Here is a 22,499-nt window from a genome sequence, read left to right on the forward strand (position 1 = left end):
CAGAGACAGGGCAGGGCCTCAAATTTTAAAAAAGGGCACATGGAACAAAATTTTCAGAAAACGTGTTAACTTTATTTAAAACTTGTCTTTAGTGGGCATCTTTGCAATATAATATCATGTTTTATAGAACATAATGCATTCGAAAGCTAGAAAAGATACACACAATTTGAATGGTGTAAACTGGAACTTAAGTTTTACATTCCCTAGCCTATAAAGCTTTAATCATCTGAACCTGAGCTGGACATTTTTTTTTTGCATTTAAATTCTAGCATTATGCGATTTCAATGATGATGGTGGGACAGGCTATTATATGGTTTAGCAATTTGCAAAGTAGTCTAATGTACTGATAAACATTTTATAAATGTTCATATTTATTCATTATGTATCAAGAAGAATGGGTGTAAATAGCAGACAGAACTGTAACACATTTTTTTTTTCATTTCTCTTGGCTCTGAAAATTCAATAGGAGTGCATGTACTGTAGGCCTGCTGTAGCCAGGGCACAGACGGATAGGTATTTTCAGTTTGCATTAGGCTACTGTCTACACAGAGATCATAGGCTATAAGGCTACATCTTAAATGTGTCTTTGATTAAATTCAAAACTAATTTGAATAGCCTAGATATCTAGACGCACCCTAGCGGCAGCAAATATGTTATTGCCTATAGTCTGGCTTGTCAGGCTATAATTTTAATGTTTATCACAGTGAACTACCACCATTAGCAAGCTGGTGTCTTGCAGATTCACGTGCTGCGCGTGTGGCCACTGAGTGAAATGACGCGTAATGTAGCCTACTGTAAACAGAGAACGACGTGTGGAGTTGGGTTAGTTAAACCATAGACATAATATACATAGACGCCGCATCGACCGCTGGTCCCTACTAGCGCTGACGAGATTTGGAGCCGCCATCTTGGACCGGTCATCCACTCCACTCAGTGTAATCTGTTTGGCCGGTGCAATGAGCTGTCAGCACACTTAATTAATCATATCTCACTGAATACCGAACAGATTTTCACGCGGTTTTTTTTGCGTCATAGGTCATACATGTAGCTATGATACAGGCCACATTGTTCGAAAATACAAAATACAACCAATAGTACGGTAATGTTAAATCTTACTTGTGAAAAGTAAATCCCCCGAGTATGGTCCGCCGATTTGAGCAGGAACATGCTGCACAGTGCTGTCATCTTGTGTTTTCTGCTGCAACGCAATGAGGAGTATGACCGGTCCAAGATGGCGGCCGCATTTCTTGTTTCCAGCAGCCAATGCGGCGTCTATGTATATTATGTCTATGAGTTAAACAACTACAGTAGCATATGTCGTCGGCTTATGACGATTTAGAAAAGGTTTGCCTACTCTGTTTTCATGAACTAGGTCTAACCTAAGATACTATAACATAGTAACCTAAACAGAATATGTTATGAACGTTCAGACTTAGATTTTCAAAGCTGCCAGGTTATTGAAATGGATGGACCATGACATGGTTAAAACGGGTTTGATAGCCTACTTCATTAAACATGAAACAACTTTAAACATTTTATTCTCTATCTCTAAGCTGAATACTATTGCATGTTCAGATAGGCTAACTGCCAAGTGACCTTACCGTGCTCCCAAACGTCTCCTGCAGCACTGTGCCTGCGTGCACCTTCTGAGAGTTCACTGAATGTATGACGTCACGGATTGGTGGCCGCAAGGCATTTCAATTAACACAGAAAATTGTTATTTTTGTAAATGTCTAATTTCACAAACTATTAATGAGACATTTTAGCCAATATTCACGTTGGAACTAGTGGAAGTATTACAAATTTTAAAAAGTAAAAAACGGGTCTTGTCAAAAGGGCACTTAACATCAAAGGGGCAAAAAGGCAGGTGCTAGAGCCCCTGTAGCCCCCCTTCTCTGCACGTGCCTGGTACCGCTGTTACAATTGTAGGCTACCAGTTCTCCCCTACGCATTATAGGCTACCCTACCCAGTAGGCCCTACTGTTAGCCTAACAAGCGTCAACCTCCGTGTTTTTTTCTCTTGCAGTTGAGAAAATGCTTGTGAGAGGACCAGGCGGGGGTGACACATGCTACGTCACTGATTTTGATGAAACTTGGACAGTTTGAAGGGTCCACCTAAAAACTCAAAAAGCCAAAATAGTACAACATTTGAAACAACCCAGGGGGAGTTAGGCCCCCGTCCTTGTTTTAGGCCAAAAAACCTCAAAAAAAGGCCCAAAATTGCATAAAATGTTCCCTCCTGCTGTCAGATTTAAACACAGCAAAGTAACAATCCATGCCATCAAAGGTCCATCCAAGGTTAGTTTAAAACTGGAGTTACAAGGCGTAAGGTGTGACTGGTGTCAGTCCAGGACTGCACGTCTCCACTATGTCACATGCCTTTTGGCGAATACCCAAAAAATAGCAATATTCAGACCAGAATATCTCCGATGAGCAACCTCCTTTTTTCAAAATTATTTCTGCACATGAAAGGGCCATCTATGGACTTTTTATTATTTTTGTCGCTGTAACCGCCTAAATAGTGTGATCCAGCCAGTGATTTCAAATACATATCTATTTCAATGATTGGTTGAAACATAATGTTTAGGTCATTTATGGTGGACAAATAGAGATATATTATCATCAATCATGTCTACTGATCAAATCCAAGCTAGATGTAATGTCCTAAGTGCAATATATTCCTTAAGGTAGCTCAAAATGACATCATTGGGTGACATACACCAGCATACCCGTAGGTCCAATATTTGCAAATGTGATATCTCCAACATATCTCAGGGCTAGAAACAGTCACTTGTATTCAAATAATAACTTGTAACATTTTGGTAGCCAAAAGTCAAAGGTCAAGGTCACTGTGACCTTATATATATCCCTTTGTGGTGGATAAATCTCAAAAAATCCCTGACATAATTTCATATGTGATACAAATATTCACTTTGACTCACAGATAACAAATATTTGAATCTGGTGGTCAAAGGTCGAGAAAAGAGGCTTGAGAAAATTGTATATCATAAATGCCTGTAGGGATGTTTTTTCAAATTTGGTACAAATATTCACTTGCACTTCGTCATTCATCGGTGACCTCCAGAAGGCTCAACAGTGGTATCTGGCATCTCAGACCCAGCTCCCTCCACACCCATGATAGGTTGTCTACCAACCAATACCGATACATTTGTCTTCTTTGCTGTGGCTGTTTATGATCCGATCAGCAACACAGCCAAGCAAACTGCAGTCCCTTGATGTGGGCACCCACAAATACCAACAAATTCTTCAGTTAATCATCTTTTTTCTGTGGCCATTTATGATCCCATCAGCAACTATACAACAAACAAAACACCAACCCTTAATGAGGGCACCAAGAAAGTACCACCAAAGTCTTTGGTCATTCCTCTTCTTTGCTCCCACAGTTTCTGATCCAATCAGCAACATAACCAGACCAACTGTAAGCCCTTGATGTGGGCACCCACAAATACCTACACATTCTTCAGTCAATCCTCTTCATTGCTTTGGTGGTTTATTATCTGATCATTAACATACCCAGTCAAACCGCAAGCCTTTGATGCAGACACCAACAAATACCAACAAATATTTAGATACCAACTACCAACCATTGTCACAAATTCTTCAGTCATTCCTGTTTGTTGCTATGGCCATTTATGATCCGATCAGCAACATACCAACATCCAAGCAATATCATAAATTCTCTAGTCATTCCTCTTCATTACTGTGGACACTTATGATCTGATCAACAACATACACAGCCGACACGCAAGCCCTTGATGTAGGCACCAACAACTACCACTCCAGAAACACAGCAGCAGCGTCTCAGAGTCAATTCAAGTCAACATGACCCCAAATAGCATGTGAGTTCCATAGCCATTGGCTTGCCTTTTCAGCAGTCTCCGATATTTATTACAGCTCCTTTCAGTGACCGTCCTCAAAAAAAGTCTAACAAAAGTTTTGTGGCTGATTATATTTGTGAACTATTTCACTATTCACTAAAAAATATTTTTACAACTTGAACATCATATCCTGGAAACACAGAGTATTGTTATTATTGTTGTTATCACATGATAATAACATTGTTATTATGACCGCCGCGCAGTGGTGGAATGTAACGAAGTACAAATACTTCGTTACTGTACTTAAGTAAATTTTCCACGTATTTGTACTTTACTTAAGTAAAATTTATAGTGCATACTTTTGACTTTTACTTCGTTACATTTTACAGCAATTATCTGTACTTTTACTCCGCTACATTTCTACAACACCATCGTTCCTTTTTACGATACATTTTATGATCAGTTTTTTTTTTCTCTCTGACAAACACGTTTGTTTTACCGGGGGGTTGCTACCAAAGATTCTGGAGCGCTACGTACATTCTTAGAAACATAAGCTTCTAGTCTAGACCAGGCAAAGCGTGAGCTTGTAGCCATCTGCATTCGGTAGGCTATATTCACCAGACCCATGGCTACACTGTACATGCAACTGTGTTCTGTGCCTTTCTCTGTCTGTTATCTGCAGCGTTAGGGCCTCCTCTCCGATGAGATTGCTATCCGCGGATCAGCGAAGTTACAGGCTATGCCCATGCTTCTGTCACACGTCTGATCATTTGCGGCACAAATGAATGGTAGACTATTAATGAACCGGTGGCCGGAAAAAACGTAACATTTTCCAGATTAGGAAATATTCCTTAATTGTGTGTGATTAAATAAAGATGCATAGCCTACAACTGGGGGGTAGTAACATGAGCGCTCATTCAATGTCTATGTGCGTCTGCGCAAGTGAAACTGAACTTAATCATAAAGACACCTTTCTCAGCAACTTTTCTGTTCAATCAGCATAATTGGCATTACGATCCACCCGACGTTTCCCTTGTCTACCCCGTTAAACTTCAGGCTCTCGTGTTTTGCTGAATGATATTACTCAGCAGATCACACTAGTAGATAACCAGAATTACAGTCTCTAGAATTGTAGGTCAGAATGTAAACTGGGCCACAGATGGTAAGCACAATTGCATTAACTTAAAACTATCTAGTCGAGTATAACCTAAAACTATCTTAATTAAAATGCCACAGCCCATACTGATTTTTCCTTTTAGAATATATATATTAAGAGAATAAATCATTATGCAAATACTTTTACTTTTAATACTTAAAGTACATTTAAAAGCAGGTACTTTTTACTTTTACTTAAGTAGGGTTATCATTGTGGTACTTTTACTTTTACTAAAGTAAATATTTCTCTGTGTATTTGTACTTTTACTTAAGTACTGAGTTTCAGTACTTCCTCCACCACTGCCGCCGCGCAGCGAAGCGGCGGTCATATAGGTTTAGTCAGATTTCTTTTTTTTTTTTTTTTTTTCCGCATGCCCAAATTTCCGTCAATGATTCCCGGGACACTGAAAGACCGGGGTACACGAAACTTGGTGGGCATGTAACTCCACATGGATAGCATGGAACCATCGTTTTTCGTTTTGATCTGTAGCCCCCCCGCTAGACTGGACCCCCCGAAAGGAGGGTAGGGCAGACACAGTTTTCTGTGAATATCTCGAAAACCGCAGGGTTTAGGAGGACCATTTTTTTGTATGTTGATCTCAAGGGGCCATGTCAACCCATTCCATAACCACTCATTTCATGTATAGCGCCACCTAGTTAAACACAAAAAAGTAAAAATGAGGTGTTGTAATTGATGGTATCTGTGACCTAACATAGTCAAAACTGCACGAAATTGGAAGTGTAGGATCATGATGACACCCTCTGTATGCACGCCAAGTTTTGTGGAATTCCGTTCATGGGGGGCCACACAATAAATGAATTTATGTTACTATACACCAACTGGCCTGTAGGACTATATCTCGAGAACCGTAGGGCCTAGGAGGTCCACCTTTTTTATGTATGTTGGTCTTAAGGGGGCATGTCAACCCATCCCATTACCACTTATTTCATGTATAGCGCCACCTAGTTAAAAATTAAAAAGCAAAAAATTAGGTGTTTTCATCACAATATCTCTGGCTGACAAGGTCAAAACTGCACGAAATTAAAAGTGTAGGATCATTATGACACCCTCCGAATGCATGCCAAGTTTTGTGTATTTTCGTTCATGGGGGGCCTTACAATAAAATAATTTATGTGTACATTTAGTGATGTACACCAACAAGGATTCCCGGGGGCCTAGGATGACCATTTTTTTCCGTATGTTCGCCTCCAGGGGTCATGTTAACCCATTTCATGTGCACACATGTGCACAAACAGATACACACACACACATACATTCACAGTAATCATATGTATGACACATACTCACACAGTAGACATATGTACGCTTGCATGCACAGGCACATACGCAGGCACACACACAAGCACACACACGCGCACACACACACACACACACTCACACACACACCCTAAACATAACACAAACAATCAAGAATTTCGCAGAATTATGAACAGGCAAGATGGAGGTGGGGTTGTATAAAATGAATTTTACATGTGAAATCTATGAAATAATCATGTTTTTTGTACTTGTTGTCTAGCAGTGAGAATTGAGTGTGGATAATGCAATTTAGTGAGACAGTTAGAATCATATAGGCCTTTCAGCGTAATTTCTTTTTGTGGAAAAAATGTGCTGGACTGGGCGGCGGTCATATTTTGTACCGCTCTGTGGTACATCTAGTTTTTCATGTGATAAATGGTTTTAACATTGGAAAATGTTAATCTAGCTTGGCATTACTCCATTAGCACTGTTCCATCAGCCCAACACAGCAGACAGCGGTCATATGCAGGAATTAAAGTGGGAGGAACGCAGTTCCGCCACCTCGGATAATTTAATAATAATTATATTCTTTCATACCAACGATACAGCGCGATTATATTGTTAAAATAATTGGGGAGTTAATTTTCGTGTGTACAGAGGTGACCAAGAAGCTATCAATTCTTGTCCAAAAAGTATTGCTACACCACGATACTCAATATGTTGTCCAACGGTGAATCATTTTTCCCCGTTGCACCGACACTGGATTTTAGGGTTCCCCCACCTGCCAAATCCCACTTTAACCACTGGTCATGTGGCATGCAATCGAAACAGATTCACAAGTAATGTACATTATCATGTTTTCAATGTTTCAGACAGATTTCCTTGTGGGAACCTAATATGAAGCTAGGTGGTTATACCATATCAGAGTCTCTGCTTTAAAACAACTAATAAGCAGGGTCTACAGACATGTTTTTACGATGGATGGACATCGAGGTACAGTAGGCTACAAAACAAGTAAAGCCCAGGAGAGTACTGACTGACTTGCTATATACGAACACCCAATACCCATCCATAGTAATCATCATGTCCTTGTCCACGGGGTAACCATCATGTTCTTGTCCACGGAGGCAGCCGTGGCCTACTGGTTAGTGCTTCGGCCTTGTAACCGAAGGGTTGCCGGTTCGAACCCCGACCAGTAGGAACGGCTGAAGTGCCCTTGAGCAAGACACCTAACCCCTCACTGCTCCCCGAGCGCCGCTGTAGCAGACAGCTCACTGCGTCGGGCTTCACCTCACTGTTATGTGTGTTCACTGTGTGCTGTGTGTGTGTTTCACTAATTCACGGATTGGGATAAATGCAGAGACCAAATTTCCCTCACGGGATCAAAAGAGTATATATACGTATATACTTGTTTGTAAAAATCTCCATTTTGGATGTCCACAGATCCAAGTAAACCAGCATTCTCTTTAGAAGGTTTTAAAAAAAATATCTGTGTGGGCTAAAACACTGTTTATGTGTGGACGAAAGACCCAAACATAAAATATCTGGTTATGTGTGTACAGGGCCTAGGCCTAAGTTGTGCTAAATTTGAAATAACTCCCTCAAGGTGTTTCCAGTATATTGTAAAAATACAGTAGGCCCATGTTGTTTTTTGAGAGATCACAGTAACATTGAACACTCAAATCTAATCAGTTCATCTTTGAGTGTAAGTGACTGTGTGTGCCGAATTTGAAAGAAAAAAAAACTTCCTATAGGCATTCCTCACAAGAATGTGAGGTCACAATGACCCTGACCTATGACCTTTGACCATCAAATTCAAATAAATTTGTTATCTGTGAGTGAAAGGCCCTTTCCGAAACTAGCTACACTCTCTCCCTAGCCACTTTCACTCCTAACCAAGCGTTAAAGGAACACGCCAACATTTTGGGAAATTATCTTATTGTCTCTGCCAGAGTTAGATAAGATGATACATACCCTTCTCATCTGTGTGTGTGCAATACCTCAGTCTGAAGCACCCACTGTTAGCATAGCTTATCATAGTTCATTGAGGTGAGCAGTTCCAACTAGCCTATAGCACCCAAAAGTGATAAAAGAACTCCAACATTTTCCCATTTACATGGAGAACTCGATTTAGCTGTAAGGGTGATTCCCACCTGGGTGTACACCGTAACTTAGGGGAGTTGGTAGGGATTGGTTTCAGAAAGGGCCAGTGTGAATGTTTGTATCACATTTGCAATTATGTCAGGGATTTTTAGGGGTTTATTCACCACAATGGGATGTACATAAGGTTACAGTGACCCTTGATCTTTGACTATCAAAATCTTACAAGTTATTATTTGAGTCCAAGTGACTGTTTCTAGCCCAGAGATATGTTGGAGATATCACATTTGCAAAAATTAGACCTACGGGTATACTGGTGTATGTCACCCGATGATATCATTTTGAGCTACCTTAAGGAATATATTACACTCAGGACATTAAATGTAGCTTGGATTTGATCAGCAGACATGATTGATGATAATATTTCTCCATTTGTCCACCATAAATGAATTAAGCATTATTTTCAACCAATCATTGAAGTAGATATGTATTTGAAATCACTGGCTGGATCACACTATTCAGGCGGTTACCACGAAAAAAATAATAAAAAGGCCGAGCATTTTTCTTTTGATTTATGAAGTCCACAGTTGGCCCTTTCATGTGCAGAAAGAATTTTGAAAAAAGGAGGTTGCTCATCGGAGATATTCAGGTCTGAATATTGCTATTTTTTGGGTATTCGCCAAAAAGCATGTGACATAGTGGACATGTGCAGTCCTGGACTGACACCCGTCACACCTTACGCCTTGTAACTCCATTTTTAAACTAACCTTGGATGGACCTTTGATGGCATGGATTGTTACTTTGTTGTGTTTAAATCTGACAGCAGGAGGGATGTCAACATTTTATGCAATTTTGGGCCTTTTCTTTGAGGTTTTTTGCCCTAAAACAAGGAGGCGGTCCTAACTCCCCCTGGGTTGTTTCAAATTTTGTACTGTTTTGGCTTTTTTTAGTTTTTAGGTGGACCCTTCAAACTGTCCAAGTTTCATCAAAATCGGTGACGTAGCATGTGTCACCCCCGCCTGGTCCTCTCATGGACACACTCTTAAGCATTCCTCCTAGAGATTATGTTGAGAAATATAACTTGGACAGTAGGAAACAAGGTAGGCCCTACGGACATTGTCAGCGTGAGAAGACGTGCTGAAGGTGGGCTGAGCTCAACGCTGCGCTCCGCCCCACATTGAGCCACAGCCCCGATCTGCAAGCTGCAGCCAGGGGCTTCTCCCTTTATTCACCTTTTCAGCCCCGCCCATTTTTTTAAAATTCACGTTGTCTTTAAACTTCCGGTCGGCTAGCTACGTCTAGTTAGCTTCATTGGGATAATACGGCAGAAGAAGATAGAGAGGCTAACTTGGTAGGAAAACGACAAATGCCATCAGGAGGTCAGACTGCAATATTGTATTTCGCTACCCAAGGCTATTCAGCCCTACAGAGGGGGTAGACGATGTGGCAGTGGTAATGCCAGTCGCAAATCCTTATCTGTTTGGTAACTATAGTAACTAGTTTAGAAAGTCATTACAGAACAGCCGCTCCAAAGTCAGTGTTTTCCAAACTTCAGATTGGAAAGGTGTATAACAGAAATGTCTTAAGTCACCAAAATCCTAAATAAACGTTCCTAACTTTAGGATGACCCATAACATATGATGCCAGTCATCTCGATAGAGCTCTATTATCTCAATGTATCGCAATGGATGTACTGCTCAATCGGAAGTTCGGAGACAATGTGGGCAAAGCTAGCGCCCCCCATGTTTGCGCGCGGAATAAGGTGAATATGGCTCTGGGCCTACCTATTGGGAAATAGTCGAGCCAGTTCACTTCTCAAATCAGAAATACTGAGACTCTATGACAAATCCAAACCCATATATATCTATGTCCAAGCCCCTGTAGAGCAACTGACACACAATCACCCATGTGCAGCCTTGCTTACACTTATACTGCTGCAGTCTCGCTGAGGGGACACAAGAATGAAATAGACTTTGCCTGGCTGCAGTTGTAGTGACCGGTTACAGCCACTAGGACTCCCATTTACAGGGCTGTCGGACACCAACTTTATGTGCTGTTTTTGTTTGTTTTTTGTTTGTTTGTTTGTTGTTGTGAAAGTGCCAGGGTGTGCGGATGATGATGATGATGATTTTTTTTTTTTTAATAATTGTAGTAATTATTTATTTAATTTGATTAAAATGTATACTATTTTTAGTGACTGTAATTTGTCCATGCAGGGACAAAATGAAGTATTTTGAATTAAATACCCCATCTTCATCTCCTACCCCCCTGATCTGCCCCTCATGTCCAGGGTTCTACGTGACGCTGATCGTGAACCGTTGGTGGAGTCAGTACCGGAGCATTCCGCTGCCGGACCGCATCATGTGCGCGCTGTCGGGGGGGCTGCAGGGTGGAGACGAGCGTGGGCGTCTGCTGCGGCGCACGCTCATGCGCTACGCCAGCCTCGCCGGACTCCTCATCCTGCGCTCCGTCTCCACCGCCGTCTTCAAGCGCTTCCCCACCATCGACCACGTGGTGGAGGCCGGTACGCTACACACGACTGACCTGTCTGTCTGTCTGTCTGTCTGTCTGTCTATCTGTCTGTCTGTGTGTCTGTCTGTCTGTGTATCCGTCTGTCTGTAGTGGAGGCCGGTACGCTACGCACGACTGACCTACCTGCCTGTCTGTCTGTCTGTCTATCTGTCTGTCTGTCTTTGTGTCTGTCTGTGTGTCTGTCTGTCTATCCGTCTGTCTATCCGTCTGTCTGTAGTGGAGGCCGGTACGCTACGCATGACTGACCTGTCTACCTGTCTGTCTGTCTGTCTGTGTGTCTGTCTGTCTATCCGTCTGTCTGTAGTGGAGGCCGGTACGCTACGCATGACTGACCTGTCTACCTGTCTGTCTGTCTGTCTGTGTGTCTGTCTGTCTATCCGTCTGTCTGTAGTGGAGGCCGGTACGCTACGCACGACTGACCTACCTGCCTGCCTGCCTGTCTGTCTTTGTGTCTGTCTGTGTGTCTGTCTGTCTATCCGTCTGTCTGTAGTGGAGGCCGGTACACTACGCACGACTGACCAGTCTGTCTGTCTGTCTGTCTGTCTGTAATGGAGGCCGGTATGCTACGCACGACTGACCTGTCTGTCTGTCTGTCTGTAGTGGAGGCCGGTACGCTACGCACGACTGACCTGTCTGTCTGTCTGTCTGTCTGTCTGTCTGTCTGTCTATCCGTGTGTCTGTGTCTATCCGTCTGTCTGTAGTGGAGGCCGGTACGCTACGCACGACTGACCTACCTGCCTACCTGCCTGCCTGTCTGTCTGTCTGTCTGTCTGTCTGTCTTTGTGTCTGTCTGTGTGTCTGTCCGTCTGTCTGTAGTGGAGGCCGGTACGCTACGCACGACTGACCTGTCTGTCTGTCTATCTATCCGTCTGTCTGTAGTGGAGGCCGGTATGCTACGCACGACTGACCTGTCTGTCTGTCTGTCTGTAGTGGAGGCCGGTACGCTACGCTACGCACGACTGACCTGTCTGTCTGTCTGTCTTTCTGTCTGTGTGTCTGTCTGTCTATCCGTCTGTCTGTAGTGGAGGCCGGTACGCTACGCACGACTGACCTGACCTGTCTGTCTACCTGTCTACCTGTCTGTCTGTCTGTCTGTCTGTGTGTGTGTCTGTCTGTCTGTAGTGGAGGCCGGTACGCTACGCACGACTGACCTGTCTACCTGTCTGTCTGTCTGTCTGTTTGTCTGTCTGTTTGTCTGTCTGTGTGTCTGTCTGTCTGTCTGTGTGTCTGTCTGTCTGTCCGTCGGTACGCTATGCACGACTGACCTGTCTGTGTGTCTGTAGTGGAGGCCGGTATGCTACGCAGGACTGACCTGTCTGTCTGTCTGTGTGTCTGTAGTGGAGGCCGGTATGCTACGCAAGACTGACCTGTCTGTCTGTCTGTCTGTCTGTAGTGGAGGCCGGTATGCTATCTGTGGTGGAGGCCGGTACGCTATACGCAAGACTGACCCGTCTGTCTGTCTGTGTGTCTTTAGTGTAGGCCGGTATGCTACGCAGGACTGACCTGTCTGTCTGTCTGTCTGTGTGTCTGTAGTGGAGTCCGGTACGCTATCTTGTGGTGGAGGCCAGTATACGCTATATGCAGGACTGACCCGTCTGTCTGTCTTTCTGTCTGTGTGTCTATCCGTCTGTCTGGAGGCCGGTATGCTATGTATGACTGATGTGTCTGTCTGTCTGTGTGTCTGTAGTGGAGGCCGGTATGCTACGCAGGGCTGATGTGTCTGTCTGTCTGTCTGTCTGTCTGTGAAGCAATCTATCTGTCTGGCTGTCTATCTATCTGTCTGTCTGTAGTGGAGGCCGGTAGGCTACGCAGGACTGACTGATTGACTGTATGTCTCTCTGTCTGACTGACTGTTTCTGTCTGTCTGCCTTCAAGCGCTTCCCTACACTCTTGCTATATAGCAGCAGGGATGTAGAACAATTAGTTGAAAAAAGCAATAAAATATTTTTAATATATTGTCTCTTCTTTCAAACAAGGCTGGATTCATTCACCAACAGACACACACATTCATTTACTCTATTCCCAGTAACTGACACACACACATTCGTTTACTCTATTCCCAGTAACTGACACACACACACATTTGTTTACTCTATTCCCAGTAACTGACTTCTTTTTTTATCTTTCTCCTCAGGCTTCATGACACGAGATGAGCGTAAGAAGTTCGAGAGTCTGCAGTCCCCTTACAACAAGTACTGGATCCCGTGCGTGTGGTTCACCAACCTGGTGGCAGTGGCTCGGTGTGAGGGACGCATCAAGGACGACTGCACCCTCAAACTCATCCTAGAGGTGAGCTATGCACCCTCAAACTCATCTAGAGGTGAGCTATGCACCCTCAAACTCATCCTAGAGGTGAGCGACACATGTGCACCCTCAAACTCATCTAGAGGTGAGCTATGCACCCTCAAACTCATCCTAGAGGTGAGCTATGCACCCTCAAACTCGTCCTACATACATGACTTCAAACTCATCCTACATACATGACCTCAAACACATCCTACATACATGACCTCAAACTCATCTACATACATGACCTCAAACTCATACATGACCTCAAACTCAGCTACATACATGACCTCAAACGCATTGTACATACATGACCTCAAACTCATCCTACATACATGACCTCAAACTCATCTATAGGTGAGCTAAATACTTGACCTCAAACTCTTCTATAGGTGAGCTAAATACATGACCTCAAACTCATCCTAGAGGTGAGCTAAATACATGACCTCAAACTCATAGGTGAGCTAAATACATGACCTCAAACTCATCTATAGGTGAGCTACATATATGACCTCAAACTCATCTATAGGTGAGCTAAATACATGACCTCAAACTCATCCTGAGCAAAAAATATAGAAGCCTGATGCTCATTTAAAAGAAAAGTGGTAAGATGGATTTAGAGGGTTTTGCATCTGAACTCTTCAATACTGTCAAGACTAGGCTAATGGGTGTCACGGTATAATATTCAGTAAAATGTTAGATGACAGATTCAACTGTACCTTGGCCATGGCTGTAGGCCTACCCATACTTAAAAATATGACAATTCATTAAAACTAATTCAACTAGCATGTCATAGTCATTCTATAGCATAAATAATACAGTAGCCTTTCATTTGTAACAGAAAAGTATTCAGGAAACTGAACTTGAACCCAGAGTCAAATGAGGAGAACTCATATTATTCAAGGTGGGAGGTATGTGGAAAGTTTACAGTTGGTAGGCTGCAATACACTACAGTTGCCACAAGGTGAAACAATGAGCAGTGAGACCAGCAGCGGAGAGCACAAATTGGATAATAAGAGCAGACACCAGGCTGCACTACACTGAAGTCACCACTAGGTGGAGACAGGACAAAGCTGAGCTGGTAGGGACAGAAACACAAAGGCCATCTTTTGTCATGTGCTTTTTTATTTAAATAATGTGAAATGTTAGGATTAATGGCATGCAACAGTGGTCACTGTTCTAAATACAACGTTACAATTACAATTTGTTTTATTGTTGATTGTTTAATAAGAGCTCAATTTTGTATCGTTCATTGTTTAATATGAGCTCAATTTTGTGTTGTTGATTGTTTAATAGGAGCTCAATAATTTCCGGGGACAGTGCAGCTTGCTCTTTCACTATGACATGGTCAGCGTCCCTTTGGTCTACACACAGGTCAGTATACTGGACTTAAAGGAAAATTCCGTTTTTTAGCACTTTAAGGCCCTTTTCTGGTTTGTTTTGGATGAACTAGAGTGGTGTACACCGACATTTTGACGATTGGTCCTGTCTCGACTTTTCTGACTCGTTTTGAATCGCCTTTGACTGCTCAGGGTGGGTGCCAACAGGCATACTGCAGGCTACTCAAACATGTCCTAAAACAACCCTTAACGTTTGTTTTCAAAACTGTGCAACTCACCGAGTGGTTAGTGGAGTTCGTTGACTATTAAAAGCAAAAATATCGGCGCAATGTATGATTTCCAGCCGTCTTATTTGCTAGGCCTATTGTGGAAGTATTTATTCAGACACCTCACAACCGTGTATAAACTTCCGCTCAATATTTGAACCTGAAGCATAGACGGTGGCACAGTAATATCAACGTGCAATGAGTCTTCCAACAGAAATGGGATTTTACAAAATGCCAAATGAAACACGACAGAAACTGTATTTCCCTACGCTACTTGTTTTGGAACATCAACGAACACCACTAACCACTCGGTGAGTTGCACAGTTTTGAAAACGAACGTTAAGGGTTGTTTTAGGACATGTTTGAGTAGTCTACTACAGTATGCCTGTTGGCAACCACTCTAGTCAAAGGCGATTCAAAACGAGTCAGAAAGGTCGAGACAGGACCAACCGTCAAAATTTCGGTGTCCACCACTCTAGTTCATCCAAAACAAACCAGAAAAGGGACTCAAAGTGCTAAATACCGGAATTCTCCTTTAACACACACACACACACACACACAGCTTCAAATATAATGCAACAAATGTGGCTTATAGGCCTACTGTTGGTATATGAATGGACCACAATATTCTGATTGTGCACTGCATGTGTGTGTGTGTGTGTGTGTGTGTGTGTGTGTGTGTATGTGTGTGTGTGTGTGTCTGTGTGTGTGTGTGTGTGTGTGTGTGTGTACTCTCTCCTCTGGCAGGTCGTAACTCTTGCAGTCTACAGTTTCTTCTTTGTGTGTCTGATTGGTCGGCAGTTCCTTGACCCTGCCCAAGGTTACCCGGGTCACGACCTTGACCTCTACGTGCCCATCTTCACCCTGCTGCAGTTCTTCTTCTACGCTGGCTGGCTCAAGGTCACATGTCAATCAATTCATTAATCAATGAACCGATCGATGAATCAATCAAAGTCTGTTATCCACGGGGCCCAGGAGGTGTCATTGCAAAATATTTTGGTATTTTGAAAGAATGTGCGCTCATTTTTAGTAAATTGTCCGCTCATTTTACTAAATTGTGGTCTCATTTTATTAGATTGTGTGCACAATTTAGTATAATGTGTGCTCGCTTTACTACGAAGTGCTCTCGTTATAAATTGTGGTCTCATTTTATAATATTGTGCACTCAATTTAGTAAATCGTGCACACATTTGACTAAATTGTGCACTTATTTTACAAAAATTAAATTGAGAGCACTATTTAGTAAAGTGGGTGCACTAAATTTTGGTAAAATCTGTCTATATATATCCTTCTATCTATCTGTCGGTCTGTCTGTCTGTGTGTCTGTCTATCTATCTATATATCTATCTATCTATCTGTCTGTCTGTCTGTCTATAGGTGGCTGAGGAGCTCATAAATCCATTCGGGGAGGATGATGATGACTTTGAGACCAACTGGCTGATTGACAGGAACTTTCAGGTTAAACCCTGTTATCAAGCCTAAATGTATGTGTGTGTGTGTGTGCGATCATGTGTGTGTGTGTGTGTGTGTGTGTGTGTGTGTGTGCGCGTGCGTCAGTCTGCCCTCTGACCGAGAAGACACCACAACACACATATAGTGGCGTCATATCCTCGCTAATGAAGAGAATTATCCGATATTTATGCAGATTATCACATAAGCATGTTAATTTGCAAGAGACCATGTTTCCTATTCTTGAACCAACTCATGATAGAATGAACTCCTGTAATCTACCGGATTATTCAGTAAATGTGATTCTTTATGTAAATTGACTTGTAAAGTGGATTCAAATAAAGTATATAATAGTGTGTGTGTGTGTGTGTGTGTGTGTGTGTTGTGTGTGTGTGATCATATGTGTGTGTGTGTGTGTGTTGTGTGTGTGATCATATGTGTGTGTGTGTGTGTGTGTGTGTGTGTGTGCGATTATGTGTGTGTATGTGTGTGTGTGTGCGATCATGTGTGTGTGTGTGTGTGATCATGTGTGTGTGTGTGTGTGTGTGTGTGTGTGCGATTATGTGTGTTTATGTGTGTGTGTGTGTGTGTGTGTGTGTGTGTGCGATCATGTGTGTGTGTGTGTGTGTGTGTGTGTGTGTGTGTGTGTGTAGGTGTCCATGATGGCGGTGGATGAGATGTTTGGGGACCTGCCTCTGCTGGAGAGGGATCGTTACTGGAATGACTCCAACCCCAGACCCCCCTACACGGCCGCCACACTCTTCGTGCTGAGGAAGCCCTCCTTCCAGGGCTCCACCTTCGACATGACGTGAGATACACACACACACGCACACACACACATTCACATATAGCTGACACGCATAATATACACAAGTCATGTGTACACATGTACACCTTGAGATGTCTTCAGCTAATGAGAGAATTCCTTACATTCTTTACAACAGTATTTACTGTTTGAATTTGTATTCTCTCTCTTTCTCCTCCTCTTCTCCCCCTGTCCACTGCTCTCCCTCCCCCTCTCTCTCCCTCCATCCCTCTCTCCCTCTAGTATCCCTAAGGAGGAGATGCATTTCCAGCCCCTGGAGGAGATCGCTGAGAACCTGGAGGAGCACCGGGGGCGGAATCCTAACCTGCCACTCATAAACCGGTTGCTAAGCGCCGCGCCCTCTCCCAGCACCCTGATGGGCGGGGCGCTGATGAGGCGGACCTCTGCCCAGCTGCATCGACTCACGCGCTATGCTAGCCCCGCCCCTTCTTACTCCGATGACGACGACGACGACCAGGAAGTGGGCGGGGACAGGGGTGGGGTGGGCGGGTCCTTGGGCTCGGGCTTGGGGCAGGACACACGGAGCGCGCTCTGTAGCTACAAGGGTGCGGCCAGCAGCCCAAACGTCGCCGTGGCGACGACGACAACGCCGATGGTGAGGTTCGACGGGGAGGCTGTTGGGGGCCAAAGAGGAGGAGGAGGAGAACAGGAAGAGGAGGGAACTGAGAACGAGGTGGGGAGCATCACCACGGAAACAAGAACATCAGTGCCGCAGCCTCTGCTGCCCCCGCCTGTCCGTCAAGCCAAGAGCCACGGCTTCTGTCGCCCCGGCAACAACGCGCCTTCCGCCATCTACAAGACACGCATCTCCTCCGCCACGGCCAATGCCAATCGCTCCACGCCTGACTTCCTGTCCTTCCAGTCAATCAGCGACAAGGCTAAGGTGTTGACGCCTGTGTCTAAGCCAATCGGCTGCAACAAAGCCACCGGCATGTCACTGCTTACCGTCCCCTTGTTAGACACAGCGGCTGTTTCGGTTGGCAACGTTACCACAGCAACGCAGAGCTGGGCGACCGTCGCCGGGCAAGAGCCCCGGTCCCGCAGTGTCAGCGTGGGCTCCTCCGACGTGGGGGCGTCGCCCTCAAAGACTATTGGCTGATTCTGTCTCCACAGCAACAGCTGCTGTGACATAACAACGGGCCGCCATGGGCGACCCAGGACACAGATCAAATACTTAAGAAGGGACAGCGAATAACCGATGGACTATACTATACACACACACACAGACACACACACTCAGACACACACACACACACACACACACAGACACACACACAGACACACACACACACACACAGACACACACACACACACACACACACACACACAGACACACACACACAGACACACACACACAGACACACACACTCAGACACACACACACACACACACACAGACACAGACACACACACACAGACACACACACTCAGACACAGACACACACTCACACACACACAGACACACACACAGAGACACACACACAGAGACACACACACTCAGACACACACACAGACACACACACACAGACACACACACTCACACACACACACAGACACACACACACAGACACACACACACAGACACACACACACACACTCAGACACACACACACACACACACATAAAATACTGTACGAAGGGACAGCTGATAACCGCCAGACATTCACACAGATGCGCACACACACATACACACACACAACACTCTCTCATGTACAGAAAAACATAGCATGGATCATGTATGCAGTACTCTTTCAATATATATATATGTGTGTGTGTGTGTGTGTGTGTGTGTGTGTGTGTATGTGTGTGTGTGTAATCAGAGGGCTGTCCACATTTGCCGTAAAGCTAATATCTGATATATTTTTTTGACCAATAGTATACTTTTTAAATCACAGTATGAGAGAGGATACAATTGCTATTTTATATTTAAAATCTTGATTTTCTTTATTTTGTTAGACATGGCATGCATGCATATTTAGTCCAAACAATTATGTCCAAGTATGTCATTGCATTCAAATAATCTATACAGAAGCAGATGTTAAATAGACATTCAGAAATTAAAGACTGGATGGACATTGTATTACCAAAGTCCTTTTAGGCAAGTCCCTCCACTCGGCGGCCATATGACAACGCTTTTTGGGCACTCTTCGGGCATCCTATTCAGCAGAAATGCGCATGCGCAAGGCTTCACGACACCAATCTTGCTCCAGCGCCGAGATCACAACACATGATTGGCACGATGTCTTCACAACACATCATATGATTGGCTCAATGTATTCACATCACACCACATGATTGGCTCAATGTATTCACATGTCGACGTTTTGCCGAGGAAGGGGTGGGATATGTGTAGACAACGGCCATATTGGCGTGACAAACTAGTCCCATGCATTTCTATGGAGTATTTTTTGAGTGCTGTGTCTATTTTCACTGCTGGTCAAAAGTTTGGGGTCACTTAGAAATTTCCATTTCACTCCATTATAGACAGAATACCAGGTGAGGTCAGTTGCATTGTTTTTTTTTTTAAATCAGGGCGGCAGTTTTTAGATTACATTATGTGCTTACATAATTGCAAAAGGGTTCTTGACTGTTGTAGAAAGAAATTGTTGTAGAAAGAAAGAAATGGCTGATCTTTAATGCAATATCTACATTACACATTATCTGTAACCATTCATCCAATGTTCCAAAGGGGTCATTCCACGTCAATTGAACCAGCTCCCACGCACTTAGGTTTCAAAAAATTCTGAAAAAATTACCAGGTGTACCTATGTTACCCAGGAGACACACTGTAAAATTACTCTTATGTAAGATCAATACTTTCCAAGATACAGCCAGTTTTACAGGGGGAGGGGGGTGTCGATTTTGGTCGGACTCTTTTTTTTGTTAAAGTTCACAAGCCCACAGCGCAAGAACTAAACCATGTAGGAGGCTCACATAAATAGGCTGGTACATAAATAGGAATAGTATGTAGCAAAATCGTCATGTTTGGTCTGTATAATCCTGCATGGTCATAGCTGTCCCTCAAAGTTGATACAAATTTTATTGGAGTTGTTGGCTGGGCTCTGTTTAGGCCTTCAGAAGACATATTTGTACTCAACATAGGCTCTTGATTTATTTTCCTTACTGAGATAAGTAGAAATGCTCTCACAAAAAGCAATGAACAGAAAATAAATTCCTTCAGGGTCTGAACAGCAGACCTTACAAGTCTGAAAAATCCTTTTGGTTCTCATTTTCAGAGCACACAAACACCTTGTGGGAATATGCATTTTTTATGTTTTTTTTTCTTTATTCTCCATGATTCTTTCTTTTTAAAAACACTAATTTGACTTGTCTTATGCAAATCTTTCTTTTTCACTTTCCACCCTGAACATGGGCAAAATGCACCATTGAGATCAATATGTTTTGTATAGAGCTACCACAGGTTACTCTATACAACCACAGGTGGCACTGTGGTGACTCTATATAAAACATATTGATGTCAATGGGGTCAAAGACTTGTGAGGTCTGCTGTTCAGACCCTGAAGGGATTTATTTTCTGTTCATAGCTTTTTGTGAGAGTGTTTCTACTTATCTCAGTAAGGAAAATAAATCAAGAGCCTATGTTGAGTACAAATATGTCTTCTGAAGGCCTAAACAGAGCCAAGCCAAAAACTCCGATAAAATTTATATCAACTTTGAGGGACAACTATGACCATGCAGGATCATCCAGACCAAACGTGACGATTTCACTACATACTATTCCTAGTTATGTACCAGAATTTAAAATTTGAGCCTCCTACATGATTTAGTTATTGCGCTGTGGGCTTGTGAACTTTGACAAAAAAAGAGGCCGAACAAAATCGACACCCCCTCCCCCTGTAAAACTGGCTGTATCTTGGAAAGTATTGTAAATATTTTTACATAAGAGTAATTTTACAGTGTGTCTCCTGGATAACATAGGTACACCTGGTAATTTTTTCAGAATTTTTTGAGACCTAAGTGCGTGGGCCCTGGTTGAATTGACGTGGAATGACCCAAAGACTATTTCTGTTTACTAATCTGATATCATTTTAAAAGGCTAACTGAGAAAACATTGGACAACCCTTTCATAATTATGCTGTTCGGTTCAAATTGGTTTCACCAGTCTAGTTCGAAGTCTATGGGATGCCTGTGTCCATATATTTTACTGTCAATGCTTATTAGGAAGGACCCCTTGTCTGTCAGTGGCTGTGATCATTAAAGTATGTCAATGGCAGTACTAACTAGATGTACCGCATAGCGGTACAAAATATGACCGCCGCTCAGTCCTGTACATCCGTTCCGTGAAAATAAATCACACTTCAATTTGTCTCCATCTTTTACTCCATCCCCCAATCTTGAAACTTTTGTGTATGCTTGTTTGGCATGCCTGAGTGTGTGTGTGCGGCTGCACAGAAAGTAGCCTACTGGTGCTGAAAAGGTAAATAGATTGTAGAATAGCCAAAGAAGATGTAGCATTGTTATAAAACCTTTAAAATCTCTAAACAATCACAAGTAGGGCAGATCATCACAGTTCATCCATTGCAACTGGATTGATGAAAGGTCACTTACACCTGTAGGCTACATTGTATTTGGGAAAAGCAAAAGGTATCAGCATAATGTGATTTATTTATTTATTTATAAACAAAAACATCTCTGTCAGTTTCATGCCGTTTTCAACAGCTATCAAAAACAAAGGTCATTTTTGGATGGATGGATTTTTTGTGAATGTTTCTTCTTTTACATAAGATTTTAGTCATCTTTAGTTCATGTGATACTTTATTGTCAATGCACAAATTAAGTAACAGTAGTCTGAAACGTTATTGTTAATGCACAAATTAAGTAACAGTAGTCTGAAACGAAATGCTGTTTTACATCTAACCAGTGGTGCAAATAACTGACATGTCCAAATGGGCCTTGATGAAATGCGTCGCTAGACTGTTCATACACATTTTAACGGGCCAAAGTTGAAGAGCTGTTGTCCGTTATTGTTCGTGCAAATATAGGCTGATTCATGTTCCCTTGCATTGTGTAACTGAGGTCCATGGCTAGTCTGGCTTTCACCAGACCAAGCTCAATCTTTTAAGAAATCAAAAAATAAATAGCGGGCAGATCAGGCTGGGTTCACCCAGCCTAGTCCATATAGGCACCCGATATTGTTTAATTTTCCGATTGAGATATACACGCTCTGGCTATTCTAAATGCAAAAATGCATCAGGGAGTTATGACAAAACTGTAACTATCAAACTAGATCCTAATAGAAAGCTGTTAGCTTATCCCTTTTATGCACACCAAAACAAACCAACAAAAAACTGGAAATACAAAGAAACAAACCAGGTCACATCAAAAAAATTATAGAAAAAAACACTTGGGAGGTCATAAGCTATAGGCTACAACGTTTTATTTTTATTAAATGCACTGATCGCTATAGGTTAGGCCTATAGATTTGCTC

At 42.9% G+C, this 22,499-nt stretch overlaps 1 protein-coding gene across 1 annotated transcript in view; it reads left to right on the forward strand.

The window, feature by feature from the left end:
* Positions 1-18,331, forward strand: part of best2 (bestrophin 2) — a 33,050-nt gene extending 14,719 nt beyond the window's left edge. The window contains exons 4-10 of the mRNA XM_042105085.1: positions 10,643-10,876; positions 13,019-13,173; positions 14,467-14,544; positions 15,524-15,676; positions 16,154-16,234; positions 16,879-17,033; positions 17,274-18,331. Coding sequence (XP_041961019.1) covers positions 10,643-10,876; positions 13,019-13,173; positions 14,467-14,544; positions 15,524-15,676; positions 16,154-16,234; positions 16,879-17,033; positions 17,274-18,150 — 1,733 coding nt within the window. The 3' untranslated portion in view covers positions 18,151-18,331. The remainder of the gene's footprint in view (positions 1-10,642; positions 10,877-13,018; positions 13,174-14,466; positions 14,545-15,523; positions 15,677-16,153; positions 16,235-16,878; positions 17,034-17,273) is intronic.
* Positions 18,332-22,499: the final 4,168 nt, after the last annotated feature.

This window comes from Alosa sapidissima, chromosome 9 (assembly GCF_018492685.1).
Source record: "Alosa sapidissima isolate fAloSap1 chromosome 9, fAloSap1.pri, whole genome shotgun sequence".
Taxonomy (NCBI): domain Eukaryota; kingdom Metazoa; phylum Chordata; class Actinopteri; order Clupeiformes; family Clupeidae; genus Alosa; species Alosa sapidissima.